Source organism: Bubalus kerabau, chromosome 3 (genome assembly GCF_029407905.1).
Source record: "Bubalus kerabau isolate K-KA32 ecotype Philippines breed swamp buffalo chromosome 3, PCC_UOA_SB_1v2, whole genome shotgun sequence".
Taxonomy (NCBI): domain Eukaryota; kingdom Metazoa; phylum Chordata; class Mammalia; order Artiodactyla; family Bovidae; genus Bubalus; species Bubalus kerabau.
Window position 1 is genome coordinate 6,380,809 of NC_073626.1, and position 21,692 is coordinate 6,402,500.

A 21,692-nucleotide genomic window follows, 5' to 3' on the forward strand; every position below is an offset into this window, starting at 1 on the left:
GTCCACCCGTCTCTGAGCAGAGCTCTTTCTCAGCCCCAGGCTTCTTTCCCATCCAAAGCTCTATCCTAAAAGAAATGAAGCACTCAGCCATTAGAGGCATTTCAGCTGAATCATTTCTGAAACAAGTACATTCTTCAGTACTCAAGGTAAATGAATTTTTCATGAGCTACAATCTATGTAGAAAAGTTTTCATGAAAATCTAGCGTTTTTTAAGGGAGATCTCTTCGGACTGAATTGTGTTCACTCAAACTTCACATGTTTAAACTTTATCCACCAGTGTGATTGTAATCCAAAAAGGGACTTTGGGGAGATGATTAGATTTAGACGAGGTGGAGAGGGCAGGGGTCCCAAGATGGGATTAATGTCCTCATAAAAAAAAGACATCGGAGACCTTACTTCTGTTCTCCTTTCCCTAGCAGGTGTGGAAACACTGAACAACACACCACAGTCAGGATCACCCCACCTCTGTTCAAACACTTTGACTTCTTTTGCGTATCGGTTCACTACTCCAATAGCAATAGAAAGTACGGGTAGGTCACAGTCTGGACAAATATAGAAAATGAACAGCTGCCAGCACATGGACACATCTCCTGAACCACAGCTACATGCGTTGCTCAAATTATTCAGCCCTATTTCACACGGAGGTTCAAGGTCCTATAAATATCAAAGCCAAGGGTACGCCATGAGCTCTAATACGGGATCTGAAGCTTTTTCCCACAGACAAGGCTGACTGGGGTGTTCAAAAAACTTCTGACACCGTGAGGGTAAGAACATGGTGAGCGGAGAAGGGGCCATAGAATGTGTTCTCTCGCTCGTCCCCCTGAGATTTAATGAGCACCTACTCTATGCTGGATTCTTGCTAGACATTCATCTCATCCTGCTAACAGTGTACTAAAGCAGATCACACTGTCCCTGATGTACAGATGAGGAAACCGAGCTCAGAGAAGTCCCCTCACTTGTCTGTGATCCTGCACCTTTCAAATGCCACAGCATCCTCCTCTTGCACAGAATTCTGACCCCAGCGCTCAGCCTGCCTCCACCGTAGCATCTCTCCGTGGGTTCTTCCATTAGCGCGTGCCTTTTCATTTGGTCATTTATTGTCAGTCTAGGCCACGTTTCAGACAATTTAAGACACATAGATTCAGAAAAGAAATAGAGAGAAGATCATAAATTTCATTGTTAGAAGGGGATAATGGTGACATCTTGGAAGCACTTAAATTCTCATGGATGTTTTTCACTCTTTCCTGATACTGATGTGCCGTAAACATGCAGCTTTGAGTTCTGCTGGACCCTGGGCTGGAGCCTCCACATAGCCCAGCAGGTGCGCTTTCCACTCCTCGGCTTATCTTCCACAGGATGAGGATATAAAAACCACCAGCTCCATATCCTAGAGGAATCCGTGTGCTTGTTCTTTAAAGCATGATGGTAAGTTGAAATACATACCGCGGCACCACATGTACAAAAAAAAAATGGACATGTTGAACTGTCAATGTATCAGAAAATATATCTGAAAAGTAATGGTTTAAAAAAGGCTTATATTGTAAAGACAGAGTCATGCATTTGTTTTCACCTCAGTGACTTCTGAGAGCCCTGTCTTGATAAAGATGCAAAGTATTGTCAACATAGCCACAGATTCCTCAAGATCGATGCCCAGTATCGATTGCTGGGTCATATAGTAGTTCTGCTTTTAGTTTTTTAAGGAACCTCCATACTGTTCTCCAGGGCTTCCCTGGTGGCTCAGCGGTAAAGAATCCACTTGCAGTGAAGGAGATGCAGGAGACCTGGGTTTAATCCCTGGGTCGGGAAGATCCCCTTGAGGAGGAAATTGCAACCCACTCCAGTATTCTTGCCTGGAGAATCCCACAGACAGAGGAGCCTGGAAGGCTGCAGTCCATAGCGTTGCACAGAGTCAGACATGACTGAAGTGACTTAGCAAAGCAAATACTGTTCTCTGTAGAGGCTGTAGCAATTTACTATTCCAACCAGTGGTGCAAGACAGTTCTCTCTCCTCCATGCACTCGTGTAGATTTTTTGATGATGGCCCTTCTGACCAATGTGAGGTGATACATTCACTGTAGTTTTGATTTGCATTTCTCTAATAATTAGTGCAAATCAAAACTAAAGTGAATGAAGATATTAAGATATTAAGAAGAGGTGGCAAGAATATACAGAAGAACTGTACAAAAAAGATCTTCACGACACAGATAATCATGATGGTGTGATCACTCACCTAGAGCCAGACATCCTGGAATGTGAAGTCAAGTGGGCCTTAGAAAGCATCACTATGAACAAAGCTAGTGAAGGTGATGGAATTCCAGCTGAACTCTTTCAAATCCTGAAAGATGATGCTGTGAAAGTGCTGCATTCAATATGCCAGCAAATTTGAAAAACTCAGTCAGTTTTCATTCCAATCCCAAAGAAAGGCAATGCCAAAGAATGCTCAAACTACTGCACAATTGCACTCATCTCACACGCTTGTAAAGTAATGCTCAAAATTCTCCAAACCAGGCTTCAGCAATATGTGAACTGTGAACTTCCAGATGTTCAAGCTAGTTTTAGAAAAGGCAGAGGACCCAGAGATCAGATAGCCAACATCCGCTGGATCATGGAAAAAGCAAGAGAGTTCCAGAAAAGCATCTATTTCTGCTTTATTGACTATGCCAAAGCCTTTGACTGTGTGGATCACAATCAACTGTGGAAAATTCTGAAAGAGATGGGAATACCAGACCACCTGACCTGCCTCTTGAGAAATCTGTATGCAGGTCAGGAAGCAACAGTTAGAACTGGACATGGAACAACAGACTGGTTCCAAATAGGAAAAGGAGTACGTCAGGGCTGTATATTGTTGCCCTGCTTATTTAACTTATATGCAGAGTACATCATGAGAAATGCTGGACTGGAAGAAACACAAGCTGGAATCAAGATTGCCAGGAAAAATATCAATCACCTCAGATATGCAGATGACACCACCCTTATGGCAGAAAGTGAAGAGGAACTAAAAAGCCTCTTGATGAAAGTGAAAGTGGAGAGTGAATAAATTGGCTTAAAGCTCAACATTCAGAAAATGAAGATCATGGCATCTGGTCCCATCACTTCATGGGAAATAGATGGGGAAACAGTGGAAACAGTGTCAGACTTTATTTTGGGGGGCTCCAAAATCACTGCAGATGGTGACTGCAGCCATGAAATTAAAAGACGCTTACTCCTTGGAAGGAAAGTTATGACCAACCTAGATAGCATATTGAAAAGCAGAGACATTACTTTGCCAACAAAGCTTCGTCTAGTCAAGGCTATGGTTTTTCCTGTGGTCATGTATGGATGTGAGAGTTGGACTGTGAAGAAGGCTGAGCGCCAAAGAATTGATGCTTTTGAACTGTGGTGTTGGAGAAGACTCCTGAGAGTCCCTTGGACTGCAAGGAGATCCAACCAGTCCATTCTGAAGGAGATCAGCCCTGGGATTTCTTTGGAAGGAATGATGCTAAAGCTGAAACTCTAGTACTTTGGCCACCTCATGCGAAGAGTTGACTCCTTGGAAAAGACTCTGATGCTGGGAGGGATTGGGGGCAGGAGGAGAAGGGGACGACAGAGGATGAGATGGCTGGATGGCATCACCAACTCGATGGACGTGAGTCTGAGAGAACTCCGGGAGTTGGTGATGGACAGGGAGGCATGGAGTGCTGCAATTCATGGGGTCGCAAAGAGTCAAACAGGACAAAGCGACTGAACTGAACTGAACTGACTGAATAATTAGTGATGTATTTTCATGTGTCTCTTGACCGTCTATCTTTTTTGTGAAGTAAGTCAAAGAGAAAAATACAGCATATTACTGAGTATATGTGGAATCTAGAAAAAATGGTACAGAAGACGCTATTGGTGAGGCAGGAATACAGAGGAAGATGTGGTGAATGGACACATGGGGGCAAGGGGTGGGGCTGGGATGAATTGGGAGATTGGGATTGACATGTATACGCCACCATGTGTAAGAGAGATAGCCAGTGGGAAGCTGCTGTATAGCACAGGGAGTTCCGGAGCTCTGTGACGACCTAGAGGGTGTGATGAGGTGGGAGGGTTGAGAGGTAAGTCCAAGAGGGAGGGGACTTATGTATACTTAGGGTTGATCCACTTCGTTGTACAATAAACACTAATACAACATTGTAAAGCAATTATGCTCCAATAAAAAAAAAATCCATGAAGACACATAACCTGGCTCAGGGGGTCCCCCACTCTCGCGGCCGTATTTCTCGCCTGTTGCTGCCGTAGCAAATCATCTCAAGTTCTATGGCTTCAGACAGCGGAAATGTCAGCTTCACAGCTGTGATTCGAGAGGTCTGATCAAGGCGTTGTCGAGGCTGGCTCCTTTGTGAAGCTCTAGGGTCCAATCCCGGAGAAGGCAATGGCACCCCACTCCAGTACTCTTGCCTGGAAAATCCCATGTGTGGAGGAGCCTGGTGAGCTGCTGTCCATGGGGTCGCTAAGAGTCGGACACGACTGAGTGACTTCACTTTCACTTTTCACTTTCATGCATTGGAGAAGGAAATGGCAACCCACTCCAGTGTTCTTGCCTGGAGAATCCCAGGGACGGGGGAGCCTGGTGGGCTGCCATCTATGGGGTCACACAGAGTCAGACACGACTGAGGCGACTCAGCAGCAGCAGCAGCAGCAGCAGCAGGGGACAGTCCACGCTGGCCTCTCTGCTGCCTGCGGTGACTGCTGCAGTCCTCGGTGCATCTTCCCTGTAGACGCATCAGTCCGCTCTGCCTCTGTCTTCACGTCGCTTCCCTCCTGTGTGGGTCTCGGGTTCAGATCCTCAAATCCCTCTCTTCTTTCTCTTCTCAGAACACTAGTCATTGGATTTAGGGCTCAATTGTTTAAATTCATCTAAATTGATCATCTAAGTTGATCATTTAAATCATCTAAATTTATGCTTTCAAGTTGTGGTGCTGGAGAAGACTCTGAAGAGTCCCTTGGACTGCAAGGAGATCCAATGAGTCCATCCTAAAGGAAATCAATCCTGAATATTCATTGGAAGGACTGATGCTGAAGCTCCAATAATTTGGCCACCTGATGCGAAGAGCTGACTCACTGGAAAAGACCCTGCTGCTGGGAAAGGTTGAAGGCAAAAGGAAAAGGGGTTGATCACCAACTCAATGGACATGAGTTTGAGCAAACTTTGGGAAGTAATGGAGAATAGAGGAGTCTGGCAGGCTGCAGTCCATGGTATCACAGAGTCGGACAGTTCTAGGTGACTAAACAACAACATATGAATTCAGGATGATTTCATCTGGAGATCCTCAGTTTCTTAATTATACTACAGAGACCCTACTTCCAAACAAGGCCACCATCACAGCTACCAGGGATTAGGCAGTTCAGGAGGACACAATTCAGTCTACTGCTGGAGAAGGAAATGGCAACCCTCTCCAGTGTTCTTGCCTGGAGAATCCCATGGATGGAGGAGCCTGGTGGGCTGCAGTTCATGGGGTCGCTAAGAGTCGGACACAACTGAGCGACTTCACTTTCACTTTTCACTTTCATGCATTGGAGAAGGAAATGGCAACCCTCTCCAGTGTTCTTGCCTGGAGAATCCCAGGGACGGGGGAGCCTGGTGGGCTGCCGTCTATGGGGTCGCACAGAGTCGGACACGACTGAAGCGACTGAGCAGCAGCAGCAGGCATAGTGCCTGCTGTGATAGGAAAGACTGTACTTGCTCATTGCTTCCCAGGTAGCAGTGGTGGTAGAGAACCTCCCTGCAAATGCAGGAGACCTAAGAGATGTGAGCTTGATCCCTGGGTCAGGAAGAGCCCCTGGAAGAGGGCATGGCAACCGCTCATTCTTGCCTGGAGAATCCCATGGACAGAGGAGCCTGGTGAGCTACAGTCCATAGGGTCGCAAAAACCCGAGCGACTGAGCACGCCGGCACATACTTGCTAATTAGGATCATTTACCGAGAAAACTCAGAATAGTTGCAACCTTAATGTGCCCAGGATACTCATATCTAAGAGGCACAAATGAAGAAAATAAACTCTGTTATGGAATTTCCACACTCCAAATTAGAGAATACCTCCCAAAACTAAACTATTTCTCCTCTATTGTAAAGTGGAAAATATTTCCACTTGTAACCTGTTATTTTGAAAGACATCATTGAGAAGAGTTTTTTTTTTTTTTTACTTTATGATATACTTTTATTTCATTTTAGCCTGAATCTACTTGCCTTTCACAAAAACTATACACACACACACACACACACACACACACACACACCCCTAGACTTGGGGGATTCTTTCATTTTTATTGGAAATGGATAAGGTGACTACACAGAAGAAAGACTTCTCCTCTCCTTCATGAACCTGAGCATGTGATACTACACTACACAAAAGTAGAAACTGCGGGTGCGGGAAACAGAAAGGATATTTCTGAAATCAACACAATCCACAGGGTAAAGATTGTGTGGCACTTGTCACAACACCGCACGAGTTAAGTCCCTTAATGGTGACTTCATAAATAAGAGATTATTCACATATTTATATGGTGCTTATGCAAATGAACCCAAGTAGTTCTTCATTTTATCCAAGTAAGTTTATGCTGGTTTTAGGTTTTCTTACAGATACTTCATCACATGCTAGAAATGATCTCTCTAACATGAAATTTTAAAAAGTGAAGTGAAACTAAATTGTGCAAGGGCTTGAACTGATGTTGATACGATAGTGTAAGCTCTGTGTGATAAAAGGTATTAAGAAAGACAGACGGAAAGACTCAGAAAGTCATGGAGCAAGTCAGGAAGTGGTGCATTGGTAACTAACACCAGGAGATGCTGCGCAGGATTGATATTTCAACTTGTCATTTCAAAAAGTGAGTTATTCTACATTTCTTGATTTAGATTTCAGTGCTGACCTGTTCCAGGGAAGAACTTCCTGGCAGAATTACGTTTTTCTGAGTGTTTCTTTCAATCTCCTCACTGTCGGCAGAGATGGCTTCACTATCCTTTTTGTAGTGTTCAAGATTCTTTCTGGAACTCGCCGGGTCTTCAGAACTCAAAGTCCCCGCCACGATGCTATCATCTGTTTACCACAAGAAGATCACATGAACTCCACTTGCTCTTTGTCACTTTATCTTAACAAGTGTTACTATAATGGCTTCCCCAGTGGCTCAGCAGTAAAATAATCTACCTGCAGTGCAGGAGATGCAGGAGACTTTGGTTTGATCCCTGGGTCAGGAAGATCCCCTGGAGGAGAGCATGGCAACCCACTCCAGTATTCTTGCCTGCCTCCCCATGGACAGAGGAGCCTGGCGGGCTGCAGTCCATGGGATTGCAAAGAGTCAGACATGAGTAGGTGACTAACACACATATGGGTGCTAAAAGAGCATATTTATGATAACTTTCAGATCAGCTAATTTATAGATATGTAAGTGTAATTACAAAAAAAATTATTAATCATCATGGCTATTTAGTTATTTTATAGGTCATAGACTCAAAATTCTATTGAATACGCTGCATTTGTCTTAAAAAAAACCTTGCAAATCAATGATAATTGGAACAATGATTTTAAAATACATTTTGCAGGGCATTTATAATATAACTTCTGCAATAAAAGAGATCTCATATTCAATAGATTATGACATCTATTACACAAGAATCAGAATAGGCCATTATGGTTTGTCAAATCATGTAGTAGAATTTATAAGCATTAAATCAAAGTGAGCAACTGTTTTACATTAGCTACTCCCAAGATATCATATTTTTGTACTACATCCATATAAGGAACAGTAAACTTAGGTGGTCTTAGATTCTTCTATATATGCTCTTTTGGTATAATAGCGAATTCAAGAACTATTTTATTCTTTTACAAGTATAAAGCAACAAGGTAATGTCATTACCAAAAATAATAATAGTATAAAAACATGGTTCTTAGAAGAGGATTAAAGGGTCATTATGTGGATGTCCTACCACTGGATAGAACTGAACATAAACATCATGCCAAGTTGGATGACTGCCTTAGTCACTGAATGAGAACATACCTCAAACATGTTCCCCTTCCCCTAGACGGCAGATACAATGTCTGGAGCCCCGTGGTGAAATGTGATCTTTTGGGTTGCAAATGACTCTGAGTAATACTTGTCACTGTCATTAGCTCAATAACCTCATGAGACCACTTCACTAATTGGCCATAGAGAATTCTGTAATCAACCTGTGGCATGGTTGTGTGCTCAGTCGTGTCCAACTCTTTGGGACCCCATGGACTAGTAGCCCACCAGGCTCCTCTGTCTATGGGCTTTTCCAGGCAAGAATACTGGAGTGGGTTGCCATTTTCCTCCTCCTGGAATCTTCCAGACCCAGGGATCAAACCCACATCTCCTGTGTCTCCTGCATTGGCAGACAGATTCTTTACCACTGCGCCACCTGAGAAAACCCTTATCAACTTGTATGGATGCTAAAAGAACATATTCATGATATGATATTTATGATATGTTCTCTTCAGCTAACTCATAGTTATGCGAATGTAATTACAAAGAAATTACTAATCGTCATGGCTAAAACACTTCATAAACTACCAAATACTCAGGGCGGTGGGCACATAATGAGCAATTCTAAATAGTTATTTTACAACCACAGCTAGAATCAAGGTGCGAGAAGAAGAAATCATCTTACCCTACACCTTTGTGGTTCAAAACTTAAATGGTGGCCCCATGGCTTCAGTGAAACAAATCCACTAGTCCCTGGGTATGGAAATCTCACATGCTAGATGAAGTTTATTGAGGAATGCTCCTTTTAAACGTGAAGGGCTGAGCCGGCATTTGTAAAGTGATAACGCTCCTCATATACATGACACGGGCCCTGGAAAGGCAGAAAACTGTGTACAGCAGCGTCACATGAAAGCCGGTTCCCACTTCCTCTAAGTTACCAGCTTGCTGTCCTTGATCAGAAATTACCTTCGCTGCCCATCACGTCGTTAGTGGTTAAAACTTCCCATTTAAATTGTAAGCTGCAAAAATCTAAATGGAACTGCATGTGTGATCTTTGTCACCTCATTTTCATGAATGGGGAAGAATATTCTGACACAAAAATTACATACTTAATTCTAGCTCACCCTCTTGGCTGACCTCCATCCCACGCTGCCTTGGGTTTATTTCCTCATCCATCAGTGGGTCAAAGTAATTTCTGCTGTATTCATTTCCTGTGGAAAGTACATGAAGTAAGGGTCAGTGATTATTAGAAGCACATGAACCAAAATGTTAATTTTGAAATCGACACCAGCACAGAAGGGCCATTTTAGCTACTTGATAAGCTTAATTTTTTTTTTTACAAGTCTTCCAGGCTTTCCTTTTTTTGTAATTATCATCTGGCAAAAGGTCAGAAAAGGTAATTCAAGAAACAAGTTCATCCTATCTGTCTGTTGCTAAAAAATTAATGAGAAAATTTTCAAATGCAGACGTTAAAAGAATAATTTGAAAATGTAATCAAAATTATTTTTAGGACATACTCAAGAAATGAAACCGCTGGATTATAATGGTGTTTAGAGTTCGCCGATGCCTCTGTTTACCCACTTGCATATAGTTCATGACGTATACCATGTGTTGGATCTGGAATTTCATAGGCAACTTAGTATTGTCTTAATTGAGAGAAACTATAGCAAAATTTTCGCTTTGCTAGTTGTGTAAAAAGAAAGGACAAAGAGAGAGGAAGAATGAAGGGATGAAGGAAGGAAGGCAGGAAGGGAGGAAGGAAAAGATGGAGAGAGGGAGGACCAAAACGAAGAAGAAACAGGAGGGCTTGAGTAACAGGAGGGAAGTTGCAAATGCTGCAGCCGGAAATTGTACTCAAGACACATCTACAATCTCAACAGCACACACCAAAAATTTTCACTTCACGTTTCCCACTTAACTTTTATCCTTAGGTAGATAACGAAACTGCAGCCAGAAACACGAATTTGTAAGACAGTAAAAGGTCTGCTATCAATTTTCCGAATCTACTTTCACACTTTCTGCAGACTGAAATGTGTATCATCCTGTTGCTAGTAATTTACATTCAGCAAAAGGTAACCTACTCTGATAACTTGCCTCAAACACTGCAAAATAAAGCTTTGTCAACTGAAAGCAAAAAAAAAAAAAAAAATTGAAAATATTGCTCACAGGAAAGGGTTAATACAGACCAAGTATACTGTGGAACTGCACAATATATTTATTTTAGGATCAAAAATAATCCCAACAACAGGTCCTTTTCCAAGACTAAATGGAATTTTGATATGAACCTAAGCTTAATTTATATTTCTGGACTGGCACATTTTTGCTGTCAGTCTCTGTTCTATCAGCGTAGTAACTACAAGAACTGAAAATCTGCTTTACCTTGAGGTCTCAATAAAGAAAAAAATAATAAATGGGTTTCATTTTTGTTACTTTATCTGTCAACAACCACTAGGCTGATATGAATCTTGGCAGTGTGTAATCAAAGTCTTATGTTCTGCAATAACACAGCTATTCTACCCAATTCACCGTAATTGTTGTATTTTCCCCCTTTACACAAAGCACTGTGATACTCTAAGCATACTCTTTCATATACTGGCAAAATAATTCACCTCTATTAAAGTGAAATGCTGCTGTATTCCTTATGATATTTGCCATGGCAGCAGCAGTCAACTATGGGCACCCATACTCTGGAAACCCCCCCACCCCCAGTTCAATATAAAACTCCAATTCTCTGTCTACTCAAATGACCTATTAATAAATAGTGGTAAGTGGATCAAGTCCCCGGAGAATAAACAAACCTAAATCATTCTTATGGAGAAGGCAATGGCACCCCACTCCAGTACTCTTGCCTGGAAAATCCCATATCCATGAGAGGAGCCTGGAAGGCTGCAGTCCATGGGGTCGCTGAGGGTCGGACACGACTGAGCGACTTCACTTTCACTTTTCACTTTCATGCATTGGAGAAGGAAATGGCAACCCACTCCAGTGTTCTTGCCTGGAGAATCCCAGGGACGGGGGAGCCTGATGGGCTGCCGTCTATGGGGTTGCACAGAGTCGGACACGACTGAAGTGACTTAGCAGCAAATCATTCTTAAGTCAAAAATTTGGAGAAACTGAGTCTCCAGCTTCTCAAATGGGCTTCCCAGGTGGCCCCAGTGGTAAAGAACCCACCTGCCAATGCAGGAGACATAAGAGATGCTGGTTCAATCCCTGCGCTGGGAAGATCTGCTGGTGGAGGGCATGGCAACCCACTCCAGTGTTCTTGCCTGGAGAATCCCATGGACAGAGGAGCCTGGCAAGCTATGGTCCATAGGGTCGGACACAACTAAAGTGACCTAGCACGCATACACGCAGGCTCTCAAACCATTTACACCCCTGTTGTCTGTTGAGAAATGAGGATCTTGCTCAGCCGAGTATGAAGGAAGTCTGCATTCAATCCAGTGTGGTTTAATATTGTGTAAAGGACAGGGTTCTGTCGGAGTGTATGGCAGGAGCGTCCAACCCATATTGGAGAGTTCAAAGATTTCCTGGAGAAATTACTACTTGAAGTAATGGATAACCAGCAGGGACCTACTGTATAGCACCTGGAACTGTGCTTAGCCTGCATGGAAGGGGAGTTTAAGGCAGAATGGACACGTATATATGCATGGTTGAATCCCTTTGCCATTCACCTGAAACTAGCAAACCATTGTTCACTGGCTGTACACCAATATGAAATGAAAAGTAAACAAAAATTACAAAACAAAAAATATATCATCATCTCCACCACCACCCAGGCAAAGGATGACTGCCCACCTCTTTTCAGTATCCCAGTCTAAATAAAAACAGCTTATGTTTAAAAAAAAAATTGTGATTAGGAATTAGCCATATCAAAAACACAGGGGAAAGGAATTTGTTTTGGAAGGAGAAGCATAACAGAGGAAAAAAAGACACAAAAGCATAAAGACATGGGAAGCATGTGTTCTTAGCGGATGCTCCCCGGTTATTCTCTGCCTCCCAAAGTTCCGATACAGAAAAGTAAGTAATGGAATCCAAACTTGCTCAGTCATCCCAGAACTGGGTTCTTAACTGATGGTTTTGTTCAAATTATTATTAAGTTCTACAGTGTCACTTCATGCTGATAGAATGTTTCATATCCATTCAATTATTTAAAGTACATTTGTGTGTATGTGTGTGTGCTTAGTCACTCAGTCATGTCCAACTCTTTGTGATCTCATGGACTGTAGCCCCCCAGGCTCTTCTGTCCATGGGGATTCTCCAGGCAAGAATACTGGAGGGGGTTACTGGGTGCTTATTATGTGACTATCTCAGTAAAACAAACATTCCAAAACATCTCCCCTCACAGAGCTGACAGTCTGTGAGTGGAAGAATAAAAGCAAATGGATATGTATATTTTATAGTTTATTAGGTGATAACACGTACCATGAAGGGGAAATAGAACCAGATAATGATGATTTGGTACCCCAAGAAGCATTGGAGGCTGCCTCTCTTGCATATATCTTTGCTTTAAATGAAGACGGATGTCCAGGATTAAATCACTATGTTTTCAAGTATGAGATAATGAAGTGATAATGTAAAATTTATAATTTATTACATATAGTTTAATACTATTTGGCCATTTTTTTTTGCTACAACATAAATCAGCTTATGAATCAAATAAAAACCTACTATTATTAAATATTGGTGGCTTCCCTCATGGCTCAGCAGTAAAGAATGTGTCTGCCAATACAAGAGACGTGGGAGAAGCAGGTTTTATCCCTGGATCAGGAAGATCCCCTGGAGAAGGAAATGGCAACCCACTCCAGTATTCTTGCCTGGCACAGAGGAGCCTGAAGGGCCACACTCTATGGGGTCACAAAGAGTCAGACACAACTTAGAGACTAAGCAACAGCAATTATTAAATATTAAAATAATTCTTCCTTTCTGTTGTTATATCTTGCCCTGATAAGCCAATAACCGAAATAGAGTAGGCAGAGTTTAAGATGGTACAGCACATGGAACCTACTAGAAATTTGGAAACGACAGCCTTATCACTAGTTCCTTTGCTTGTGCTTCATTGCATAGTGTCAAGACTTTATAAAGTGAGATGGTTTTAGATATTACCAGAAGGTAGGTTGCTAAATAGGATAAATTCCTAAAAGTGCCCTAATCATTCAGAATACGCTTTTGGATATGTCTAAAATCATCTCACAGGAAAATAACAGACCCACTGAGAAATTCGAAGTAGGGCATTTAGCAATACACATATAACAATAGGCTGTAACATGACTGATATTTAACTGTTTGTGACATTCATGTGAATAACCTACAGTTGCATATGTACACGCATCTAAGGTTCTACACTGAAGCAATCGGGTGTGATACATAAAACGCGTAAGTTAGTAAACTAGCTTTGTTTACACTCTTGATACTCTTTCTTTGTTTCCAGTTTCATAAATTAGCCGTTGGATGTTTCTAATCAGCCTCAGTTAGGGTTCTTTTTGCTGAACTGGGGGAGGAGGACGCATGTGCGTGCCTTGCCCTTCCACACACAGCAGGTTCTCCTATCCTTTAACTCAGAGCAACACAGAATGTAATCAGGGCTTTCACTTCAATTACACCCAATGTGAACTTTGGTCAGGGAATTCTCCAGTGTGCTCCCCTGCAGCTCCTTGGGGGCTCATAAGAGTGAAAATGAAATTGCCCACCAGAGGGAGATTTCTGTGAATCAAGGAAGCGCCTTGACTCAACGAGGCAACCACTTCCTTTCCAATCAGCCCCATTACCTCCAGGGGGAGAAGATGTGACTGCATCTATCCATTTCTCGAGAAGTTTATGGACTCCATGCTTGCCTTTTCCTGTGAATCCACCGGCTCCAGCTCAGCTTTTTATCACAAATCTTGATGCTTTCTACAATATGCTGTAAGTTAAATAAACACAAGGCCTGCATGCAAACTAAAGAACTAAACACATTACATCCTGTGTTTGCAGCCATGCACCAAAATTTTCCAAACTAGAATATTCTCTTCAGCATTATGCCTTTCAAAAGCATGAAGCCTAGAGCTTTATAATTAAATTTGATTCCCATGAATTTTATAAATAAATTTAAGGAAACTTTATATTTTCCCCACTTTGAAAATCTAATACCAAGTCTTCAGATTTAAATGATCAAGGAGTTTATATATATGTATGAAACAGAAATATAGAAGTCAGGAGGTTGTAAGGCAGATTAGTGGGAACTATATCAAACTCAAACATACCCTATCCTACTGAAAGTGAAAGTCTCTCAGTCATGTCCAACTCTTTGCAACCGAATGGACTGTAGCCTGCCAAGCTCCTCTGTCCATGGAATTCTCCAGACCAGAACACTAGAGTGGGTAGCTGTTCCCTTCTCCAGGGGATCTTTCCTAACCCAGGGATCGAACCCAGATTTCCCACATTGTAGGCCGATTCTTTACCATCTGAGCCACCAGGGAAGCCCAAGAATACTGGAGTGGGTAGCCTATCCCTTCTCCAGTGGATATTCCCCACCCAGGAATCGAACTGGAGTCTTCTGCAGTCTAGGCAGATTCTTTACCACCTACTTTACTAAATTCACTCAAATACTTTTTTTATAAGATTGATTTACAAACATTTTTTAAATTAATGGCAACTAAAGACACAAAGCTACTTTTTAAGATGATAAAAATTATCTTAAAGTCTTCATTATGAAAAAAGTGAAAGTGTTCGTCACTCAGTCATGTCTGACTCTATGTGACCCTATGGACCGTATCCCACCAGGCTCCTCTGTCCATAGGATTCTCCAGGCAACAATACTGGAGTGGTTGCCATTCCCTTCTCCAGGGTGTCTTCCTGACCCAGGGATCAAAACTGTGTCTTCTGTGATCCTGAATTGCAGGCAGACTTTACCCTCTGAGCCACCAGAAAGAGGATAAAAATTATTATCTTAAATCAGTCTTCATTATACTAAGTATCAAAACAAAACTACAACAAAACCCAAACCAAAAAAAAAAAAAAAAAAAACTAATGAAGGAAACTCAAACTATGACTTAAATGTCCAGTATCAATATTTGTGCTTAGTTGCTCGGTTGTGTCTGACTCTTTGTGACTCCCTGGACTGTAGCCCACCAGGCTCCTTGGTCCATGGGGATTCTCCAGACAAGAATACTAGAGTGGGTTGCCATGTCCTACTCCAGGGGATCTTCCCAACCCAAGGATCGAACCCAGATTTCCCACATTATTATTTAATAGTCTCTTAGAAACCTTAGTCAAAGTAATTAGAACAAAAATAAGAGGGGATGTGAGCTAAAATTATTAAAAATAATTATTAATATATTTTGTGTAAATAGTATTTGAAGACAATGTTTCCATACCATGAACGCATGAGAAATTTGACTGAAAAGCTTTCAAAGACAATAATTTTCAAAGTATTTGAACAGTACCTTGAAAAAACACTACAAATCATTAATTTTTTAAAATGCCAACAGTAGACACTTAGGAGATATAATGAGTAAGTAGGAAACTGACACCCATAATAAAGCTCCAAATAACTCTCAAAATTAGTTTTTCTTGGATTTTCACAGGAATCCCTAGGTGGTCATCACGAGTATTCATCTTAACCAGAAACTCAAACTGAAAGGCATGAGTTTCTAACCATGGAGTGAGAAACAGCAAATGGATACCATTTCCCTCCTCTCCTTTATAGAAAAGCTAATCTGTGAAGGTGGATCTGCTGCTTATACTGTTTTCAAAAGCCACTGCCCTGCTGGACAAATTATCTTTTTCTACTGCTTATTCTTACTTCCTTTCCAAATCTTGTGGGTATTTGAGATATCAGTGATTTGAAAATCTAAATAGGGTAGTAGTTGAAGTTTGCTAACAAGTACTAATTAATTGAGCCATATTCTTCTTCCCCTAAGGCCCTCCCTCGTGGTAAATTACCAGGCATTTTCACTTTCAAACCACTGGAGTGCTGCAGAGTGCATAATTGCTACAGGGCTCAACCGACGGGACCCCAAGGCATTCATGCACCTCGTGCTCCTCAGAACCTCAAATCCTCAGAGTTAAAGCGGGTCCCCAGGCACCTCACTTCTAAACAGGAAGATCTTTCCATTACTTAAGTAATAATGACAATTCAAAGGTTAAGTATAAATATATTGTTTCTTATGCATATTTAAAACTCCTACAAAACTAATATCAAAGTAACTGATTTTTTTTTCTAGTTGAAGCCTGGCAACATTAACTTGTTGCTGTTGTTTAGTCAGAAAGTTGTATCCAACTCTTGCGACCCCAGGGACTGCAGCCCACCAGGCTTCTCTGTCCATGGAATTTTCCAAGCAAGAATACTGGAGTGGGTTGCCATTTCCTTCTCCAAGGGATCTTCCCAACCCAGGGATCAAACCCATGTCTCCTGCTTGGTGGCAGATTCTTTACCACTGAGCCACCAAGGAAGCCCTTATCCTACATGTCCATCAGTTAATGTACACAGTTTAGAATATTACCTTTCAAATTAGGAAGGATCTGATATTAAACATTCAGTTCAGTTCAGTTCAGTCACTCAGTCGTGTCCAACTCCTTGTGACCCCATGAATCGCAGCACACCAGGCCTCCCTGTCCATCACCAACTCCCAGAGTTCACCCAAACTCATGTCCATCGAGCCCGTGATGCCATCTAGCCATCTCATCCTCTGTCGTCCCCTTCTCCTCCTGCCCCCAATCCCTCCCAGCATCAGAGTCTTTTCCAATGAGTCAACTCTTTGCATGAGGTGGCCAAAGTATTGGAGTTTCAGCTTTAGCATCAGTCCTTCCAATGAACACCCAGGACTGATCTCCTTTAGGATGGACTGGTTGGATCTCCTTGCAGTCCAAGGGACTCTCAAGAGTCTTCTCCAACACCACAGTTCAAAAGCATCAATTCTTATCCACTCAGCTTTCTTCACAGTCCAACTCTCACATCCATACATGACCACTGGAAAAACCATAGCCTTGACTAGACAGACCTTAATCGCCCCCTAATGTTTCTGCTGGGAAAGATTGAATATAGGAGAAGAAGAGCACAACAGAGGATGAGATGGTTAGATGGCATCACCAACTTGATGGACATGATTTGAGCAAGCTGCAGAAGTTAGTGATGGACAGGGAAGCCTGGTGTGCTACAGTGCACAGGGTTGCAAAGAGTTGGACACAACTGAACTGAACTGAGTATTTCTGATTGTGCCTTCATTCATTTAATAATTCTCTCTTCCCCCTGCATCTATGATGACTCATATACTGTACTGAAGGGTTCATTCAGTAGTAATATTTTTCATCTCACTGTGGTATACTTCAATATGAAAACAATCAATGTAATGGATTATTAGATTTAAACCATCTTGAAATCAATGTAAAAATCTTGTATGAGAAACTACTGCTTGTTTGAGAGTGCCAGGTTAATCCAGATGACTCAACTAAAATCTTAAGAGTTGCCCTCAATGTGACTTTGCTTATGTAACACGTTTCATGACACAGAGAACGTTCATGTCTGTTGAGATCACCTTTGCATCTCTGTTATTTAGCTTAGCACTTGGCAAATAGATATTTGATCAATATGCTTTTCAGTAAGTGAGGAAGAGGAAATGGAAAAATATGTAAAGTATTTTGGTGTATATATATATATATATATATGGTATATATTTTGGTATATATATATATATATATATATATATGGCTCCCCCCATGGCTCAGTGGTAAAGAATCTGCCTGCCAGTGTGAGAGACACAGGTTTGATCACTGGGTGGGGAAGATCCCCTGAAGGAGGGCATGGCAACCCACTCTAGTGTTCTTGCCTGGAGAATCCCATGGACAGAGGAGCCTGGTGGGCTACAGTCCATAGCGCTGCAAAGAGTTGTACCCGAGTGAAGCAACTGAGCATGCATACATATATATATATATATATATATATATATATATATACATATATATACACATACACACGTGCAAGAAAAATATTATGTAAATTTATATCCCACTAATCACCCATATACCACTCCCATGTCTTAACTGTACTGATGTTGTGACCAATAGATATGATCAGGAAATAATCCACAACTGAGGAACCGTAGGGACGCTTATCTGATGGGAGTCTGGTTGACTTGTTTTGCTGTCCTGCATCCGTTTCCTTTCTCTAATAGCATCACAATTTCCTAGTTCCCAGTGAGTATAGCCTTGCTGGTTCAGTAACTCCAGATTCCTGTCTCCAATGACAGAAGCCAGGAAGGGCTGGCAGAACCTACTTCCCCGACCTGCGACAAAGCCAGGGGCCGGGCAAGTGACCTGAGCTTGATCCATCAAATGAACTCCCCGAGGACCTCGGGTGAGTGAAGCAAGGATGAAAACAACACTTGAAGTAACCTCAGTGAAAATTAGAAATGGAAAGGAAAAAACTTCCCAAGTGCAGTTAAATCACTCACCATCATTTGAACTGTTTTACTATGCATTTCTATAATTATTTCTTCTTTCTTAAAAAAGTCTTTCCCTGGCTCCTTCTCACATTTATCGCCTGTTTCATTTTACTGTCCTTTATAATTCAGTCATTCACTTCTTCTTAGTGACACCATGGTATAGATTTAGATTATTAAGTATGCCTTTCTACCTACCCAACCCTCAAGCCCTTATTATGTTTAGAACCTAAGCCAACTCCTCTGTCTTCTGAAATTCTACACAGTAGTGGGTTCTCTGTCCCTTTCCCTTCTCAAGGGCTGTCATTCTGAATTTTGCTTCCTCGTCAGGTTAACCATCACCAAGCCAGGCCATGGCTGGCAGTGAGTGAAATGGATGAGCTGAAATCAGAGAAGTGGTTTACACACACAAAGTATGATTTCCAGGCGAGACAGAGTAGAGGACATGTGGTCAAAAGTGATCAGATGTGTGTTATTCCTCCAGAAATTTATGAAAGAAGTGTCTAAATGTTTTCTCCAAGCATCCACTTACAAATTCAAGGCAGTAAGAATGGGAAGAAGGTCATGAACAGAGCCTGGAAGACTCCGTATAGAAATGGGGAGCAGAGGCAGCTGCAGGCAGGACTGAGGGTTTTGGTGTGCTTTTTCTCCTTTACACCTTGTAAAACGGCTGATGCCAACGCACAGTGTCATCCCCGCAGCTCACTGCCCTTCTCCCTCTAGACCCTTTAGATGAATAAGCTCTTAAAGATGCTTCAGCATCGGAGTGTTCAGGGGAAACTGGAGGGTACCCTCCAAGTGATCGTCGAATCAGACCACTCAGTGGTTTCCATTTTGCTTGTTCTTAAAGATCAGTGTGTATTTACTTAAATCACCTTTCTCCTATATTCCCAGGTGGCGCAGTTGATAAAGAATCTGCCTGCCAATGCAGGAGACACAAGAGACGCGGATCCCTGGGTCAGGAAGATCCCCTGGAGGAGGAAATGCAACCCACTCCAGTATTCTTGCCTGAAAAATCCCATGGACAGAGGAGCCTGGTGGGCTACAGTCCATGGGGTCACAAAGACTCAGACATGACTGAGCACACACACACACATGCAGCTCAATCTCTCATAAGTTTGAAGTCTTTTTTTTTTTTTGCCACACTGTATGGCATGTGGGATCTTTGTTCCCCAACTAGGGATCGACCCCATGTGCCCCCAGCATTGGGAGTACAGAGTCTTAACACTGGACTGCCAAAGAAGTCCGTGAATTCTTTTTGATCCAAAGTTTACTGATAGAAAATCTCTCTATTAGACATTTCCTTCATAATTTAAATCATTATCTATCTAACTATTCTACATTTCTATGAGATAATTTGGATAAGTAAAGTAGTATTGGTATTCTGCCATTATTTACTATTGCTTTTATTTTTTTATAAAAAGCAAAACATGGAAATGTATCAGTGTCTGTTATTATAGGATGAGAATTTGTGCTCGTTGTAATAATCCTGTGGGAAAAACACATAGCTACTGTTTCACTTAAGTCATCACATTGGCAAATGATATAAATGTCCTTTCATGTTGTATTAACAAGAAACCTTCTGTGCTACCATACCTAGCAGTTTCTAAATTCAAGCATTTCAAATATGCTTCCTTGTTCACAGACCATAAAGCTGCACATCTCATTTTCAATTGAATTTTTTTGGAGGCTCTTTAAAGGCAGATGAGCAGGGTGGATTTGGGTAGAGATGCATCAAATCAATTTTTTCACGTTGATTATGCTCCAGAATGGAGGTGGTATGACCCTGACCTATGTCCATGTCTGGCTGGTTTTGTCAGGGTAATAAATCATTCCTGGCTTTTCTATCTGAAGCTCCTTCTACTCTCATCTCATTTTAAGTTACAAAATGCTCTCCCTCTCCATTTGCTAATTTCTGGTTCATAGGAGAACTTATTCAATCTATCTCCAGGAATACTCTTTATATCCAAACTTTTATTTACATCAGAGAAATGATGTTAGAAATGACAAGAACAGCTGAGACAGTGTTGAAAATATTGTATTGTTGGTCAATATTGGTTCTGTAGTGTTTTGGAGGCTGGGGAGTTCAGATTCTCTAAGATTTCCTCAAATTCTCCCTCGTGAACTTGAGCGGCTGGACTTCAAGGTCTAACTGGGTTTCATTGCTTTGCTCAGTATGACAGCCACCAGCCACATATGCTGATCACATGCCTGAAATGAGGCCGGGCCACAGTAAGACTTGCTATCAGTATAAATACAAACACAGATTTCAAAGACTTCATACCCCAAAATGGTAAAATATAGCTTTAAGTTTTACATGGTTTATAAGTTCAAATAATATTTGTAGGTACTGGTTGAAATAAAATGTATTGTTAAAGTCCATTCACCTGTTTTTTTAAATTACGTTAGTGAATACTTTTAGAAAATGTAAAATGGTGTCATGGCTCACAGTATATTTCTACTGCAGATCGCTTGCCTGTGGTCACTTTCACCCTAACATTCACCCTGATGTCACCCGTGCCACAGACCTCAACTTACCCTGTCTCACCAACCCCTGATCTTCCACCAGGGTAATTATTCTCCATGACTCATTTTATTGAGCTCCCAACAGCCAAGTCATCACGTGGTACTCTGCCTCAAAATATCCATTTAAAAGCTTAGAATTTGAGGTTTTACACAGGCTTCTGAGCCCACAGAGGATAAGAATTCCTCTTGATGAAATCAGAACACCTCTGCTGAATAGAAGTTTATAAAGAGAGCCTCCATCTGGGTGCTGGGCACCCATTTTTGTCCTCAAGACCCAGCTGTGCAACATCCTAGCTCCATATGTGTGTGTGCATGTGTGCTCACTCATGTCTAACTCCTTGCAACTCTGTGAACTGTTGCCCACCAGGCTTCTCTGTCCATGGGATTTTCCAAGCAAGCATACTGGAATGGGTTGCCAGTTCCTACTCCAGGAGATCTTCCTGACCCAGGGATCGAATGTGCATCTCCTGCATCTCCTGCTTTGGCAGGCAGACTCTTCACCACTGAGCCATTTGGGAATCCCTTCTAGCTCCATAAGACTAATTTCCCATCAAGGGAACCAGAGATCTAAAAAAATGCCTTTAGGGGACCTCCCTGGTGGGCTGGATGAAGCACAAGCTGGAATCAAGATTGCCAGGAGAAATATCAATAACCTCAGATATGCAGATGACATCACCCTTAGGGCAGAAAGTGAGAAGAACTAAAGAGCCTCTTGTTGAAAGTTAAAGAGGAGAGTGAAAAAGTTGGCTTAAAGCTCAACATTCAGAAAACTAAGATCATGGCATCTGGTCC

At 41.8% G+C, this 21,692-nt stretch overlaps 1 protein-coding gene across 1 annotated transcript in view; it reads right to left on the reverse strand.

Annotated features, from left to right (window-relative positions):
* Positions 1-21,692, reverse strand: part of LOC129645359 (uncharacterized) — a 288,071-nt gene that overhangs the window by 129,670 nt on the left and 136,709 nt on the right. Inside the window, exons 6-7 of the mRNA XM_055570431.1 lie at positions 9,084-9,170; positions 6,889-7,055 (exon numbers count right to left, since the gene is read on the reverse strand). Of these exons, the coding sequence (XP_055426406.1) occupies positions 6,889-7,055; positions 9,084-9,170 (254 nt within the window). The remainder of the gene's footprint in view (positions 1-6,888; positions 7,056-9,083; positions 9,171-21,692) is intronic.